Genomic DNA, 18,801 nt, shown 5'->3' with positions numbered 1-18,801 from the left:
ATCGATTGCCGTCGAATTTGCTCCGCGCGCAGGGTTCGGAGTCCACAACGTTGAGACGTTTACCGTGTACGCTCCGGATGGCAGTGCCGAACGGCTTCCGAACGTACAGCAACCGTAAACCAAAAACAATCATGATACCTGTAAACGACAATGAGCGTCGCACAACATAGCGCCGTCGTGCAGACCTGGATGAAAACAATCGTTGGACCGGCGCCAAAATAAACGTTCACTTCTAGCCTGGTCGTCTGTTCGTATTTCCAGTTCCGCGTCGTTCTTCCTGCAGCCAACGTCATCAAACGGCTCGCAATGTATTGGACCGTTCATTTGTTCGGTGGTCCGCGACGCGTCAATCATGCCGCAGTTACCATCGGCACTAATATCTTCACGTTCGGCGGTTACTGCAGCGGCGTGGACTACAACACCTTCAGACCGATTGACATACACGTACTGGACACGGGTAATGACTAGGTTTGGAACTTGGACGAATATTGTGCGTCCAGTTTACTCGCTCATCATCTGGTCAATCCGATCATAATAATATTTATGTAAACCTTATGCACCTCCATTGCATGAGTTATATGTATAGTTAGCTATTACTGTTCAGATAGTAAGTCAATATAAATTCATCATCTCATCACTGTAATAAATACAACAGGTGATAGTTAGATGTAATAGATGTTTGTCTTTCTGTCCCCCGATAAAGAAACAAGCCTTCTAGAAATCAGGTTACTTATTGACCGTTGCATAGTGCTCTTTATGATTTACTGTGAATGCAGATGAATGCCTCTATTAAAGTCTGAATTTTAAAGAGATCTACCTAATTGTTAAATAATATATTTATAATTTATTTCTGTGGTTTGTCTTAATTTTGAATTATTATCGAGATTGATCAGATAATGCTGAAGTGACACCTTATATCATAACTTACTGTTAAATAATATGTTAAATAAACTTCCTTCTAATTCCAGTGAAATTAAAATGGTTGAAACTAGAACTTAATAATGACAAGGATTCTAAAAGTGTTCCATTTCAAAGGTATGGCCATACTGCTGTTGCACAAGACTCAAAAATATACTTATGGGGTGGACGCAACGATTCTGAAGTTTGCAACACTCTATACTGTTTTGATAGTGGTAATTAATATTTAAAATTTGGTATAAATTAGTCTGTATAGATTTATATAATAACATTTATTTTCAAATAAAATAATTTTCAATATCCTAATTGAATTCATTATCAATTTTTTTTTATTTTAAAGTTATAACAATCACTAATGTTTTAATGCCCACAAATTAATTCTTCATTTGTTAACTTTCATTTTTAACTATTTACCATGGTAATACCAGATTCCCTGTAATATATTGTTAGTTTTTATTGTAAAGTTACTTATGAAATCATTTGCATTTTTAAAAATATAATTTAACACTTTTTCATTACTTAAAAAAAACTCTTATCTATTGATATTGAAATTAACTATAGATAATGAAATTATAAAAGAATTATGCATGTTTAAAATAATGAACAAGTTGAGACAAAGAGAATAATTAAATCATCTCTAATTGTCTTGATTGGCATTCATTAAAATATTCTATTGTGGGTATATTTTCTATCCTATTATTTTACTCAAATAGTTAATTAAAGTGGATATTTTATTCAGCGATATCATATATTTTTATCCAAACTGGTTTTGTTATTTATTTGTATAACATAATAGCATTTTAAACATCTTATATATTAGGTACATTATTTTCTACTATATTTAAAATAAAGTCATATTTCATTTTAAAAAAAAATTATCTTATACTGATATTAATAATTTAAATTATTTATACTATAAAAATTACCTATTTTAATTGAAAATTTTGCCCTTATATGTTAAATATGATCAGTTAAAAAATACTGAATGTCATATTTTCTTTAAATTAAGTTTTTTATTTTTTCTAATCTTTAAAAGAATATACTTTTTAAAGATTTTATTTTTTAAATGCATAAGTATTTGAAAACCTAAAATTATTTATGCTTTAAAACAATGGTTCTCAACCTATTTACACCTCAAAGAAGTGATGCTTTAGTTTTAGAAATGTTTTGGTACTACTTGAGATTATATAAATTGATTTATTAATTTGATATTTTTAACTTAATTATTATTAATTATTATTTCTAACTTTTATTTTTTCATAACTATTTGCTTTACGTACCACTATTCATATTGTATTAGTGGTACAATAATTTACTGGTTGAGAATTGCTGTTTTAGTACATATAAATATTATAATCAGGGCCAAATTTAGGATTTGTAGGCCTCTAAACTCAAACTGTGGAGTGGGCTCTACCAGAGGGTTTTTAGAAAATAGGATAATTATATGCACAAATAGCCAAAGCCAGATTAGGCCCTGGGACTGAAATTTTATATTGGCTCTTATGACAATACATATTTTACAAAGTTGCTTGCTATGCTCGCAGAATGATACATTTTTTTAACTAGTTCACCTAGCTATTTCACATATTGTCAATTGCATTATAAAATTATAAGATTAATAGGTATAGGTATACAATTTATGTCTATAAAACTACTAATTTTAGTATGATAAAAAATGTGTATCGGCTTAAAATTATTTGGGCCCCTTTCACTTGGGTACTCAAGAGAGCCCCTGGCTAGACCCCCCCCCTTAATCCAGCCTTGCAAATAGCCCATCTATTAGATAAATTAAGCCCTTCTAAAGTATACATTTTATATATTTCTCTAAATTTACCTTCCCCTCAAATTATTTTTACTAATTTTAAAATTAATTTTTACCTCTATCGGTCGATTGCATAATAAATAATCGGATAATATAAATATTAGATTTTTATTATAAAGAAACAATTATTAATTATTATTTGGAGCTTAGACCTTTTTATTTTTTTTTTTTTGCTCATCAAACAAATCTCTTTGTAAAGACCTTAAATTCTCCTGGATTTCGATCACCAGGGACTTAAAATTTCAAATTTAGCTCACTTGTTTGAAAAGGTTGGCAACCTATTATTAAAAAGTGAAATTACTATAAAATATGATTTTTTTTAAATTTATAAATTTTATTTTAGAACATTTTCAAATAAAAATTTCACGATATGACCCTTGCACCTGATCAGCGTACTGATCAAATTAATGTGTGCCTCAACCTGTAATCTTTTCAGCAATCAAAATATTTGAAAACAAATTCTATATGTACTTACATGTATATTGTATACAGTGGCGCAAATAGGAAAAATGTTTAGGGGGGGCTCAAGCCCCAACACATTTTTTTTTAAATTATAATTTATAGGTACATAGTTTTAAGAATGGTATCTGTATTTATTGAATTTTAAAATATGTATTATACATAGTACATTTATGTAAATATATATATAATAATAGGTATATAACATTAAATATCATCAAATAGATATTTAATGTAATTGTATCCGTCTCTCGGTTTTTTCAAAAATAGTTAATATGTCTTCATTATTGATAGGAATGTCTTTTTCTATATTCATAATACTTAAATTGCTGAACCTATCTTGATTCATACAAGTACGCAACCATGTTTTAATACGCCGCATAGTAGAAAATGATCTCTCACAGGTCGCTGTACTTACGGGAAGAGTAATAGCTACTTGAAACATCTTACAAAAATTTGGAAATACTTTACCATCATATAATATCAAATGTTGTTTTATTTCCTCTAAACTAGAGTTTTCACCCAGAATGTTTTTTAAAACAGACATTTCAGACATCAGTGACTGATTACAAATTCCAAATAAATCCTAAACAAATATTAAACATTAGTTAAATGCTTGAAAAATAATAATGTATTTTACATGTACCTTGTAATGATCAATTAAAAATGAAGAACTTTCAAATTTCAATTTTAGTAAATTATCTACTGATGAGGCTACTTGAAGGCTTTCTTCAGAAAATCTTGTTTTTAAAATATTTATCATTGTATCTAATACACTATAATAAGCTTTTTTTTTCCAATATTTTTTTTTTGTTTCTACAATATCTGCAGTATGATATCACTAGCACTAGTTGTTGACAAACAAACAAAATCTTTGAGTTGAGATGGCTCTTTTCGTAATCTTTTCTTTGATACAGCTATAACCAAATAAATAAATAATTATAAATTACAAATTCAGTATTTTTATATTTTTTCTTACATTGCAAAGGAATTTCAAGAGAAATGTCATGTTTAGTGCTAAATTCAAGCATTTCATTCCAAAGTGTATTATAATGTTGTTCAGAATCACGATGTTCTTGTAAAGTTGTAATTACTCCAGTTATTAAAGATTTAGAATTACCCAGGGTTGCTGATTTTGATTGTAGATGATTTGATAGTATATGAATAATTTGTAAGACTTCCTTTAATATGAATAAATATATTACAAAATCAACAGACTTAATTGTTGAAATAATACCTAAAACAAAACAATTTAAATTCAATATTTTTCACTGAATAATAAAATAAAATATAGTTGCCATTAAATTATATGAATCTACATAAATCATACCAATTGCTTCAGCGACATCTTTATTTTTTTGAGCATCAATTTCCTCTTTTAAAGACTGAATTAATACACCATAATTTTGTATGACTGAGCTGCAACTTTTAAAACGACAGGCCCATCTTGTTCCACTTAACTGAACTAATGATTTTTTTTTTCAACCCAAGTAGATTTTGAATTTCATTGAATTTTTTATTTTTTGAAGGATATGAGAAATGTACGTATATCGCTTCTAGTCCATTAAATAATTTTCTAAGATACTAATTAAACAAAATACGATTTTAATTATTATAAATTATTAATTGGTACTAAGTAATAAAATATTATTCAAAGAAATAATAAATAATTGGATTACCTTCAAATATTTGCATGTGTCCACAATCACTAAATTTAATTTGTGTGCCATACAATGAATGTATATAGCATATGGATAAATTTGCTTAAGTTTAGTTTGGACACCTCCTTTCTGACCAGACATTACATTTGCTCCGTCAAAAGACTGGCCAACAATTGGAATATCAGATAAATTACAAAAACGTAAAAAGTCGATAATAGATGAATATAATGCATCAGCATTTTGTCTATATGATACATCAACAAATCCTAAAAAACGTTCTTTCACCTCTAAATTGTTTGTATAACGGATACAGATGGACATTTGCTCTTCTTTATGAGATCTGTATTCAAACACATTGCTATTTATTATTTTGAACTGTTACAAAATAACTAAGCATCATTCTTAAAAATATTTATTTTTACTTACCTGGATTCATCACATGAAATGGAAAACATGCCACACTTTTTAACTTCAGAAACAATATTATCTCTCACATATGAAGTACAAATATTTATTAAATCATTTTGAATGGCCCAGCTAGTATGGTTAGTTGAGTTGAAAATATATTTTTTCTCAAACTCAATATGATGTTTTGAAAACAACAAGCACAGCTCTTTAAAATTACCTTAAATAAGAAATTAAAATATTATACTTAATTTTTAAAGGAACACAAATCATTAAAATCACGAAGAATATTATTTATTTATCCTTACCTTTATTTAAAGCATCTTCATTTTCACGATGACCCCTAAATGGAAGTCCCTGCCGCCCAAGAAATATAACAATGTCAATTAAACATTTAATATACTGCCGATTTTTGTCAATTGTGCTCCTTGTAGGCTGTTGATAATTTGGAGATGATACTACCTTGTTTTAAAGAATTTTTATATTCTAACCATCTTGACATACAATTAATGTGATTAATTGTTGAAGCGTGCAAACTTAGTTTTGATTTTTTGGTCTTTGAATCTCTTGATCCACAAAGCTATAGACGATAAGATAAAATATTGTGTTAAATATATAGAAATTATTATAATAAAATTATGCCTATAATTTTACATAGTAGGTACATAATTAAGTTTTCATTTTATTTTAGATTCTGGACAAAGTGAAGAATGTATTGATTTTACTATGATGAGTTTTTTTTTTTTTTTGTGCCTGTGTACACTATAACTATTCAAAATAATTCTTCAATTTTGAACCCCATGATGTGTTTTCGGTAGCAAGTCTGATATCGGAGGTACCTTGAAGAGGTGAAAAGTGAAAATTCCCAAAAACATTCAAATGCGGCGAGAAAAACAAAAAAAAAAGTTATTTTTTATGTTTTAAATACATAGGTACTTCAACTTTAGACTAATTAGAATCTTAATAAGAATAGTTGTGAAACTTACTTTTTTCCAGTTCTTAAATCCTATTACAGTAAATGTATTTTCCGTTAGATGAGCAGTTCCAAAAATACGGCATGGAAAACAAAACACGCTATCTTTTCTAACACTATATTCAAGCCAATTAAACTCACTAAAGTAAGAAGGTGTAAATCCTCGATTTTGACTTCAAAATTTTGTCTTAGGATACTCCTTTTTAAACATTTTTGAAAATCTTATTTATAATATTAATATACATTTCAATTAAAAATCTACTTACCTTTAATATTGGCTGACGCGGTCCTGAATTTAAATTACCCAAATCAAGTTCATTATCAATATCATTTAATTCATTTTCTTCTGCAATTATACTTTCAGTATTTACTGCAGACGAAGGCGTAGGCGTATGTTCCGGCACATTTAGTTGATCATCATCAGAGCTTTTTTTTTTATTAAAAATACTAAACATTTTATTTTTTTAACGAATTTAAATTTATATATGATTATAACTAATATAAGTAATTCGTTTGAAACAACAATTATTTGTTTAAATTATTGTAATTAATTTGTTTATAAATTTTAAACGTGCTTTTGTGAAATACTGAAAAGTGAAATGGTTAGATTGAAATGTGAAATGGTCAATTTAACTGTCTGTGTGCCGACTGTGCCGGTAATCACTAATAAGTATGAACATGATACATGAACAAACCAGTATAATATTCGTTTGGAGCTATTTAAAAATGTTTTTGGTTTTCCCAATCATTGGCCTACGTGACTAATTTATCAAACATCACAGTCACTATCGTTGTACCGTTCATATTTTATTTAATAATAAGTAATTTTTTTTTTTTTTTTATTTATTATTTTAAAATGTTTCAGCATTTTAGGTGCTATTACAAGTACGGTACGTTATATTACATTAACAGTTGAAATTTAATATTTTACATTTATGTTAGTGATTACAATGGTATATAGGTGGTATATAGTTATAATGATAATAGTCAATAGTTAAGCTTGACATTATTTGTTGGTTATTCTTCGTCTTCTGATGAGGGCTCTTCGGTGTCTGATATGAGAATGTCTTGAGGTAGTCGGGGTCGCAGTCGCCTATTTTGGGTTTTCTTTCCTAGTTGGTAATGGCGGGCTCCGTCCGAGTCTTTCAGTTTGGTGGGAAAGTTTTTTAGTTGGGTTTTAATCCAGATATTTATTGGGGATATTCCTGTATCATTGTATATTTGACGATTCCTCATATACCAAGGTGCTTTAAGACAAATTCTAAGGAATTTGTTTTGGAGAGTTTGGATTTTTTTAATTTTAGTGTTTGAGGCTGCTGCCCAGACAGGGCAGGCATACGTTATAAGCGGTCTGATTATTGAGGTATATAGGAGGAGTGATGACTTAAGTTGTAGCGTTGATCTATAGTTGACTAGAGGGTAAAGAATTCTCATCCTTGTGTAGCCCTGTACGAGTTTTTTGTTTATGTGAATGTTCCAAGTAAGTTTTTCATCTAGGTGGACACCTAGGTATTTGACTGCGTCGTCTTTGTTATTTCATTGAATGACATGGTTATTTATGTAAATGTTTTTGGGGTTGGTATATCTTTTAAGGGTGAATATTTTAACCTCACTTTTAGTTGGGTTTAGATTCAACTTCCATTTTTTGAACCAGGTGATTATTTCATTTAATGAGGATTGTAGATTTTGAATTACTAACTCTAAGGAACTGTCTTGGGTGAGAATTGTCGTGTCGTCCGCAAACATTGCTAATTGAGAGTTGAGAGGGATTGGGATGTCGTAGCAGTAAATATTAAATAGGGTTGGTCCAAGAACAGATCCTTGGGGGACTCCAGCTTTGATTTGGTGTAGTTGTGAGAAGTCTGTTTCCACTCTTACTTTGAAAGATCTGTTGGATATGAAGGATTTGATAGTTTTGAGTAGGTATTCGGGGAATTTTAATATTTTTAATTTTTGTTCAAGCCCACTGTGCCAGACCTTATCAAAGGCTTGGGTTAGGTCTAAGAATGCTGCTGTGGTATATGGTTTTTTTTCGAAACCATGTACAATTATTTCGGATATGCGTTGGATTTGGTGGCATGTGGAGTGTTTGGTTTTAAATCCGAATTGATGTTTCGGGATAACGTGAAGGTAGGGTTTTATCCTATTCAGCAATATTCTTTCGTACAGTTTGGATAATGTTGGTAGTAGACTGATTGGTCTGTAGCTAGTGGGGGAATAAGTAATTTAGTACTAACTATATAATATTATTTAGACATTATTATACAATACATTAAAACTTCTGTAGTTCTGTCTATTAGTATTATTGTTTATTGTAATCCCGATTGTAATATTATTTTATTTTATAAAAGCAATTTTCTTATTAGTGTTAAGAAAAAATGTTAAGTAAAAAAGTAAAAAAATTTTAAAAAAACCGGTAAAAACGACTTATTAAGAACAATAACATTTAATATATATTATATTATTATTTTTTGAGGGGGCTTTGAGTGATTTTGGGGGGCTAAGCACCCCCAAGCCCCCCCCCCTATTTGCGCCACTGATTGTATACCTACTGTGTAGCAAAATAACATTATTATATTAATGTTGATATTATTCGTACTTTTCAGCTTATTTAATAAAATAGATTTGTTTTTCAATATTTTAATAATTTATTAATTTTATACTATTTTTGAATTTTTTACAAATGTTTTTTTTACACAGAAACTTTAAAATGGTCTACACCAAATGTATATGGAAAAATACCAATACCCAGGGATGGTCATTCCGCATGTATAATTCAAAATTGTATGTACATATTTGGCGGTTTTCAAGAACATCCACATCAGTTTTCTCAACATTTATATATGTTAAACCTTCACACTATGGTTTGGAGTATAATCAAAACCCAAGTATTATATGAATGTATTTTATTGTTTATTTATCATTATAATATTTAATGTGTTTATCATAGGGAAATTTTCCATCTTATAGAGATTTCCATACTGCAACTGCTATTGGCAACAGAATGTATATTTTTGGTGGTCGAGGTGATCAACTTGCACCAATGCAAACTGATAGAGAAATATACTGTCAGAATATTCATTATTTAGACACGACTACTAGAGTGTGGGTAACTCCAGTTGTATATAGTGAGAAACCCTTAGGTCGACGCAGTCATTCTGCATGTAAGTAGAAACTTTTAACTAAAAAACTTGAACTGTTATCCAAAAATAAATGTATTGTTCATATACTTAATGAATATTAATTACAGTTGTACACAACGGCTTCTTATACATATTTGGTGGCTTTAACAGAAACTTGGATATACATTTCCAAGATATTAATCGATACGACCCAGATAGTTCCACATGGTCAACAATAGTACCTAAAGGTACATCACCATGTGCTAGGAGAAGACAAATTTGTCAAGTGGTTAATGACAGAGTATTTATATCTGGTGGTACTAGTCCAGTTTTTCCCAAACCTTTACTACCTTTGAGGCTACAAGATTATGATCTTAGAGAACAAACTTTAAATCAACTTATAGACCATGACGATCTTCATGTTTTAGATATGAGTAAAATACTAGTCATTTTTATTATAATTTTGAAATTTGTAGTAACTAATTTTATTGTATATTTATAGATCCTAGTTTAAAAGATATATGTTTGGTAAATGCATGGAAATATATGAAAGAAAAGAAGATAAAAATAGTAGATCTATGTTTTCCTTTATCATTAAAGTAAATAATTTATAATACAGTTATTATTCAATGTATTTAGATATAGTGGTTTTTTAACAAATTAAATTTAAACATGATAGTTATAGTTTAATTTATTTTAAATATATTTCAGGAAGGATCTAGCTATCTTTGAACCATTTGAATCAAGTAAAACTGAAACTAACATAACAGACGATTATGAAGAAAATTTCCCTCTTCTTTCAGTTATTGATCCATTTCTTTAGTTCATATTTTGAACTAAATAACAAAGAAAAAAATGTACATTTTTATTTTTAGATTCATTGTATATTTTGATTAATAAAATATAAAAGTTGTTGTCTTACAATATTGATATTTATTTGACCATGTATACTTAATAATATATCTTGCTATTTGTTATTAATATTTTTAATTTTAATTTACATATAAATACTAATAATTTTTACTTAAATCAGTTATTAAAAATAAATTACTATTTTTATACCTGTATATGCTTGTATTCATGAAAATATTTAATATTTTTACAATTAAATTAAGTTTTCATATTTATTAAACTAATGCATACTTTTAACAACAATAAGAAATGTTGAGAAACAATTCAATAGAATTAAATTTTAAAAATATATGTGGTATATTTATTTTATGTAATAGGGTTATAATAATAAAAAATATATTGTTTGACATTAATTTAAAATAAAAGTAAATAAAAACAAAAACCAAATATATGATTATATCATTCGATTCATGAGACTGCCTGATCGTCTACAATTATCTATGTTAATTATTATTTTATTTTTATTTTCTATTGTAACATATAAGATATTGGTATTACTATCAAAATATATTATATTTGGAATTTAAATATTTGTTTAGCTGAAAAGTGGTATTCAAAATATATTTAAGGTTGGTGGAGGGGGAGAGGGACGAAGCCCCCCAAGGGTCTGTGTTAAATAATTGCGCACGTGGAACGCAGTTTTCAAATCGTTGGACTGAGCTCTTCTACTTAATTTTTCCCAATTTGAGCACTGTGTATATACATAAAGTATTATAAACTAATTACTAATTACTAAAAATAAAATAATAATTTCTAAAATCTAAATACTTAAGTCTAATTAACATGTTAATATTTATTTTGTTGATCTGGACATTGTTGAAGTGCACGTGGCCTAAAAATAAATTCTAACATGATCGACTCTGAAATCGTCCGCGATCGACCGTTTGGCCGTCCCTGCAATATAACCTATTTCATATGGTTATAATTTTTTTTATAACAAAACGGCCCTTACTTTTCGAATATGCCTCGTACATTTTAATTTTTTTTTTTGTTATAGGGAATACGATCTTTATTCAATTAATAGTCAATTATTTTTCAACTAACTTACCAGATCATAAGTCGTAGATGGTCGGAAAAGAAGCCCCACTATTGAATAGTGATTATTAAAATAATAAATTAATTTTTAGCAAAGCTCAACCAAACAAACGGATCTACATTAAAAATCTGTAAGTGGAGTGTTGCAGTAGGCCAAACATTGTTACACATTTATTGTAATCAGCTTATAACTGAATTAGTAAATACTTTATATCTTATAAGATATATTTATATATTTAAACGAACGCTCAATTCAATATGTCGATAGCTAAATTATTTTGAAAAAATATACACCTGAACAAGCACGTACACAAAGGGAAATTCAAACCCCTCCCAAAATTCTGAAATATTATTAAATATGTTTATACATAGTAAAATTTTTATATAAATTATATAATTATGAAAATTTACAACCTAAAACCCCGACCAAAATATTTTTTTGTGTACGCGCCTGCGTATGGGCCACTTCAAACTTTAATCATACCTATATTATTGCGTGCCAACCGATTGATAGAATAATCTCAGTGATTCACGCAGTCTGTTCAACGCTTGGATGTAGGTGGTTGTTGTAAATAATTTAATTAATGCTAGTTGTAGTAAAGTGATTTATTAGACTGTTAAAAATTATTCTAAGTCCTAATATTTAAACAATTGAAAATATTTAACTGCTGTTGAGATTCTAAGTCCAAATAATTAAACTGTTGAAAACATTTTAAATTCTTCTAAGTCCTGACCATGACATACACTGGCGTGAAGGTGCTTAGTGTCGCATAGCAAGAAATCGTCTGATTTACCCTTGTTTCTGGGTCCCTTATATATCCGATGGACGCAGGTGTGTGTGTAAAAATAAAAATTATAATTCCTTATTAATTCTGTGTGTGTGTGTGTGTGTGTGTGTGTGTGAGTGATATCTCCTGACTGACCAGTTCATAATTAATGACGCAGAGATCCAGGATATGGTCACTACCGTTCCGATAAACTATTTCTTATTTCAATGACTATGTGAACTAGTTACAATTCGATAAATAATTATAATAGAATAATTTAACTTATCTACAGTTGTGGTTTTGATATTCATAGGAACTCATTTATTATGTCATTGTTATTGTCTAACTACGCGGGAAACAAAAATATCATTACATAAATATTTTGTAATCTTTTTTCGAGGATTACTTAACATTTAATAAAAACTTGAAAAAATATTAAACTAAGAGTATTATACAACATTGTATGCTTAATCTCTAATACACTTTTGATAAATACAAATAATGTTTACATCTAATAATTGCATAATTCTTTTTACATGAATTTATGTTAACATTAGACATGTACTATACTGTTTTTTAAAACTTTTCCAGGAATTAATTTATTGATTACATTACTTAAATAATAAAACAATAAAATAAAATAAGATTTTTAAACAATTAAAATGTTTATTTTTATTGCATAAAAAATTTAAATAATTTTAAAAATTAATTATTAACCATTGGGTGATCTGTGAAATAGTTGTAACTACACATAATAATGTTAATATGAAATATAGATATTATTTATTTATTTATTTATTTATTTATTATTAACAATACGGGCTGAGCCCAATTATAAATATATATAAATATTTTATGTATATAAATATTTTTGGATTACATAATTACTAGGGCAGAAGACTTATAGCATTTGTATATTTTTTTAGCAGTCGCAAAAATAGCAGAGTACAAAACAAATGCATTTCATGTTTTCACAAAGTTAGTTTTGAAATTTATTTATTTATTTATTTTTATTTTGCATATAAATGCATATTTTGAGTTGTTTTAGTTTTTAGGGCATATTTCTTCCATATATACTTTTAGATGCATATTTAAATAATTTCATCAATATTTTTTCGTCAACATTTTTATTTGACCAAAATAATGTTATTTAATAAATAATATAATTAAATTCTAATGTAATTTTTTTTTTTTTTAAAGCGCCTTCTCGTGTAGTAATATTTAAAAATACAGCACCTCACACCTGATCTTTCACTTCCTGCAGAACCTATAACTAAATGGTTAAAATACATAAGCCCATAAATTCAAATAATTCAATACTTATTGTAACATATAAGTTGTATTTAAACTTTAAATAAAACCTATTCATTAAACTAATAGGTACTTACAAAAAAAAAAAGTCCATATTTTTTTTCCAAAATATTCATTTTAAAATGCATTTTTAATGCATATTATTAATTTTTAATGCATATTTTATGTATATAACTGTATATTTAGTGATTTTTTTAGAACTACAAGTCCTCTGCCCTAATAATTAAATATCTAATACAAGTATAAGAACATAGAGGTAAAGTTAGAAAAGTTAGAAAATTCTTTAGTTGTTTTCAAAAATTACTGTATAGTTTCCAGTTTTCCATTCCTCGAAAAATATAATATATATCAATCTATATTTAGTTAAATTAGGCCACAAAATGTAAAATAACACAGCTTTTAAATAAAATGTATTTAATATAGTAAAATTATTATAAGATATTAACAACAATTTTACATTATCATTATTCTACAAATAGTTATAACTAGAGAATAAAATTTAACCATACATAAATTATAAATTAAAATATTTATTCAGTAGTTTTATCTTTTAATGGCAGTTAAATTTTTTTTTGTGATGATCTTGTTTACATAGCATGTCATACTCTAATGAATGCATTTGATATTAAATACATAGCATATTAAATATAAAATTAAAATGGGTATGAATAATCTTTGAGTAAGAAATAACACTTAAATATATAAAAATAACAAATATAAGAGTAGTATATTCAAAAAATAAATATGAGTAGTTAAAAATTACAATTTTCAAAAATATATTTATAATTTACAAAAAGAAAAATCAATATTTCTAGTAAAGTTTAAAAGTATCAAAAAATAGTCATTTCAATAATATTGTTATACACAAATAAAATAAAATAAATAAGATATTATATTTTTTTATGGCCAAAAGTTTAATGACTAAAATATTGGTCACTTAAACCACCAATAAACAAAATTTATTTTTATATACTTATTTTAGGAACATTGAGATTGCCTCAAAATGAAACAATTTAATTTACAATGGATCTAAGACTGTGAAACTTTTATTTTTTTTGCTTACCCATAAGTAGGTGCTTAAAACTAGCATTATACACCCAGTCAAGGACATTGTTAGCCATACATAAGGCGTGATAATTGGTAATACATTTGTAACAATCAATAATTGGTCAGACACATTTTTTGGAACTTCAAATGTATCAGCAAACCAAAATACAGGTAAAAAGACTTCTGGCACATTTTTTAAAACTCTAAAAAAAGTAATAGTAATAAATTAATCTTTCAGAGTATATGTTTAAACAAATAAAATACAATTACTTTATATCCTTAATTGGATTCATTTTGACATTAAATTGTAATCTTGCTGCTATATGAAGAGGTATTGAATACTCCTATAATATAAAATTTTTCATTGAGATATATTCAACAATTAATATACATTTGAATAATGAATAAAAAATTAGTAACTTGTCATCAAATAAAAACATAAACTTACATTTTCTAAAATTATTTTAAATTCATGCAAAGTCTTATTGGGCTTCATGCCAATTATTGATTGTCTATATGATTCATCAGCTAAATAAAAATGTGGAAATGATATAAATATTGGGAGCGCATTGTTTCCACATAAATTTAATGATCGTACACCAGGTAAAAGACATCCTGATGATGGACAATAACATGTATTGTTAAAAACATCAGATTTCCCAGTAAACTCCATACTTTTTATACCATTAATAAACTTATAGTTTTTCTTTGTCAAAGTTAATGCACTAAAATAAAATATATATACATCATGAATGATTAATACAATTATTAATAGAAATAGTAGTATATTTATTACAACAAAAAGACATTAACTCCAATATATCATATGAATAAATTATTAACAAACATTTTACATAAACTTTAATTGAACATTTGATTATGGTTAACATAAATTATAATAAAATCTACTTAATGAAAAAAACACATTTTTTTTTTTATTTAAACTTAGGACCAACAAAGAAAAAAAAGTTTAATTAAGATACAACTGATAGGGCCCCAATCAAAGAATTTAAATCTTATTTTATTGTAAAAAAATTAGTGTATTTAAATCAGAATTCAGTTACCTGCAAATACTAGGTATATATATTGAAATATTAGATTGCATGGCAGTATGTTCTGGCCATAAATCACCTGCAGAAGCATTTGAAGCACTACAATCTTTATTAAAAACATTTAAATTTTCACTATAATTAACTGAATGTACTAATCCAAGTTTTTCTATGTTATCTACTCCAGTAAACATGTTAATTAAGCCATCAGCACTAGTAGACATATTCATCTAAAAAAATGTATAATTGATAATTGATAATTAATATGCAGTTGGTAAACAAAATAATAACAATTATAAATATATATATATTACACCGTAGAACCATCCCACTTTTTTGAAAGGTAAATTAATTGGAATTTGGGGAATGTGTTTTTGTAGTTCATCTAATATATCCAAAACAGGATCATGATAACCATCAAAAATAAATTCACCAGCAGTCTTTGTTATAAATGGCTTACTAATATTTGACATCTTTAAATAAAAATTTACTAGAACAAATATCCAATGATAATGGATTGCTTCTAATTTTTGACCTAAAATCTACAAAAATATTAACCCATATTAATATATAAAAATGTTAACATGTTTTATATCTAATTTACATTGAGTACAATATTAACAGTGGTAATTTGGTCGGACAATGAACCATTTGAAAGGATTTGATCAAATTGCCAACTTTTTAATTGCATATATGTAATTGTATCATTACTGTTAAAATTTGCATTCACTTTAGTACGGTTTTCTCTAAAACATAATTATATAAATTAATTTATTTTTATTTTTTAAATAAATGTATGCATTCAAAATAAAATTACATATTTTTATTAGAATTTTGAACTTCTATAATGCACTTATAGGAATTAATTTTAGTTTAATTAAATAAAATTAAAATTAAATGATTTTTTTTTATATACTTGAAAACATATGGTCCAAGCTGTTGCAGTATTGGTTTAGTTCCATTCTGCAATGTTTCTTCAGGATTTGTCCAGTTAAACAAATATATGCTCATGTTTAATGGTACAGGAATTTGTTTCCAATAGTCATATGTTTGAGTATTATTAACTAACTCAAGTTTCTAAAAAATAAAACAGATACTAAAATTTGAATTAATTAATAATTTAACCAATAATAAGTATTTGATATAATTTGATTTCTTATGAGACTTAAAAATATTTTATGAGCTAAAAAAACAAAAACTTACAAAAATATTCTTACTTTTAAATTGATTAATAACCAAAAAAATTTAAATTACTTTAAAGTTATTAAAATTTCATTAACTATTTTTTAAAAATTTTGAAATTAATAATTAACTCTTTGAAGCACGATGGGATAAAATATAACCCACCAAATTAGAAACCGTTGCTGCATGGTGGTACGAAAAATAACCCACCATTTTAATAATATTTTCTACCTTCTCTTAACAATTTTAATAAGAAATAAGTTAATGTTATGTTATAAATACATGTTAGTAGTGTGTATAATTTTATACTAGACATTTTACTGAGAATTTCCTTACTTTTTTTCTTTTTGAATATTGTGTTCATGATAAAATATATTTTATTTTATTTATAGATTTTAATTGACCATGAATTGCACAAAAATAGGTTTATTTTAGTGGTTTTCATTTTTACGTGCTATAAAACTAGTATTATTTATATTGATGATGGAAACATCATTATATACAAACCAGTTCAGACTTAATATTGAAAATAATCGGTGTACAAATTATAACCCACCGTGCTTGTAGTGACGGAAATAATCGATTTACTATAATCATCAAGTATATTTGACTATTTATTATTTTCAAGCCCTAAATGAATTGTAAACAATTAGATTTAACAATTAAATAATTTTTACAATCTATAAAATTGGTTTTTGTCAAACTGACGATGAAAATAACATTATTTGGATTTTAGAAATTTGGTACATTGAAAGTTGACAGTTTACAAAATCTAATCGACCGTGACGGTAGTGTTTATTGTGTGCATAATAATTATTAAAATGACTTCTTTGCAATTAAACGAAAATTCTATAGTTGACTGTCTTTACGAAGATTTGCCGTCAGACGATCAAAGTTGTACGACAGTAGATGACACAGATGATGATCAGGATTACTTACCTCCACAAAAGGCCATAATCGTAGTAAAAGATAATGAAGCTAGTGATGATATAGGTAATGCAGATGAAGATTTAGTAGACATACTAAATTTAAATGACAATGAAATTTTAAAATTACCTAGTCCATATAAAATTTATAAAAATATAAGAAGTTTTAATAAAAATATTTCTCGTTCATTATTTTCTTCCGGCCCCACGTCCAGTTCAACAATTACTTTAAGTACACCAGAGGTACTTTTACCGAATATTTCAAATAAAGATAATTCTTCGCAAATTCAAGTGTCTAATAATACCCAAAATAATGACGAATTCAATTTCATACCACCGACATGGTCAAAAAACAATAAATTTTCAATAAACCCACTATCCGATTTTATTGGAACAACTGGCCGTAGTGATTTAATCGACAAAGAACAAGATCATACACCATTTTCAGTTTTTAAACTCTTATTTTCCGATGAAGTCATTAATTTAATAGCAGAACAAACAAATTTATATGCCCAGCAAAGATATTTGAAGACAGGAAAATTGTATATAAAAACTACCAATCAAGAAATTATGACATTTCTAGGTATAAATATACTGATGGGTATAAAAATGTTACCTAGCTATAGAGATTATTGGTCATCAGCACCAGACCTTCACGACAGTTATATAAGTCAACTAATGACGGTTAATCGTTTTGGTTGGTTGCTGTCTACTATACATTTAAATGATAACAACATGATACCTAAAAAAAGTGAAATAGGTTATGATAAACTTTATAAAGTTCGGCCATATTTAACAATTTTAAAATATAATTTTCAAAAGTATTATAATCCTAACAAAATTATTGCAGTCGACGAATCAACGATCAAATTTAAAGGACGATCTACTTTGAAACAATATATGCCGAAAAAGCCTATTAAAAGGGGATACAAGGTTTGGTCACTTGCAGATAAAAAAGGATACTTATGGAACTTTGAAATATATTCAGGTAAAGTTGGTGACAATGTGGAAAAAAATTTAGGAGGTCGTGTTGTAAAAGATTTATCATTTCCATTACAGAACAAAAACCATCACCTTTATATTGATAATTTTTTTACAAGTTTGCCCCTTCTATCATATTTGAAAACGAAAGGAATAAATGTTTGTGGAACAATAAATTTAACAAGAAAATATTTACCAAAATTATGTCCAGATAAAAATATGAAAGTTGGT

General features: G+C 27.0%; 3 protein-coding genes and 1 pseudogene across 4 annotated transcripts in view; 1 reads left to right on the top strand and 3 right to left on the bottom strand.

Annotated features, from left to right (window-relative positions):
- The first annotated feature begins 284 nt into the window (after positions 1-284).
- LOC112680129 (kelch domain-containing protein 3-like) lies at positions 285-10,236 on the top strand. Its single transcript, XM_025550133.1, has 7 exons — positions 285-457; positions 969-1,133; positions 8,939-9,126; positions 9,189-9,402; positions 9,489-9,794; positions 9,863-9,959; positions 10,072-10,236. Exons 1-7 carry the CDS (start codon positions 307-309, stop codon positions 10,181-10,183), a joined length of 1,233 nt encoding a protein of 410 aa, XP_025405918.1. The 5' UTR covers positions 285-306; the 3' UTR covers positions 10,184-10,236.
- LOC112680132 lies at positions 3,400-3,967 on the bottom strand. Its single transcript, XM_025550137.1, has 2 exons — positions 3,846-3,967; positions 3,400-3,785 (listed from the first exon to the last, which is right to left on the bottom strand). The coding sequence occupies exons 1-2, from the start codon at positions 3,960-3,962 to the stop codon at positions 3,429-3,431; spliced, it is 474 nt and encodes a 157-aa protein (XP_025405922.1). The 5' UTR covers positions 3,963-3,967; the 3' UTR covers positions 3,400-3,428.
- LOC112680131 lies at positions 3,992-5,845 on the bottom strand (annotated as a pseudogene).
- A 3,997-nt stretch (positions 10,237-14,233) lies between the features above and the next one.
- The window catches only part of LOC112680187 (protein peste-like), a 6,333-nt gene continuing 1,765 nt past the window's right edge, over positions 14,234-18,801 (bottom strand). The window contains exons 2-8 of one of the 2 annotated variants that reach the window (XM_025550213.1): positions 16,398-16,577; positions 16,086-16,227; positions 15,796-16,023; positions 15,497-15,711; positions 14,881-15,157; positions 14,703-14,776; positions 14,234-14,635 (exon numbers count right to left, since the gene is read on the bottom strand). In XM_025550213.1, the coding sequence (XP_025405998.1) occupies positions 14,404-14,635; positions 14,703-14,776; positions 14,881-15,157; positions 15,497-15,711; positions 15,796-16,023; positions 16,086-16,227; positions 16,398-16,492 (1,263 nt within the window). In that variant the 5' untranslated portion in view covers positions 16,493-16,577 and the 3' untranslated portion in view covers positions 14,234-14,403. The remainder of the gene's footprint in view (positions 14,636-14,702; positions 14,777-14,880; positions 15,158-15,496; positions 15,712-15,795; positions 16,024-16,085; positions 16,228-16,397; positions 16,578-18,801) is intronic. The other variant, XM_025550212.1, reaches the window with a different exon arrangement.

Source organism: Sipha flava, unplaced genomic scaffold, assembly GCF_003268045.1.
Source record: "Sipha flava isolate LNK unplaced genomic scaffold, YSA_version1 174_pilon_pilon, whole genome shotgun sequence".
In the NCBI taxonomy this organism is placed as follows: domain Eukaryota; kingdom Metazoa; phylum Arthropoda; class Insecta; order Hemiptera; family Aphididae; genus Sipha; species Sipha flava.
Note: the sequence above shows the minus strand (reverse complement) of the source record. Positions and strands in the feature narration are given on the sequence as shown.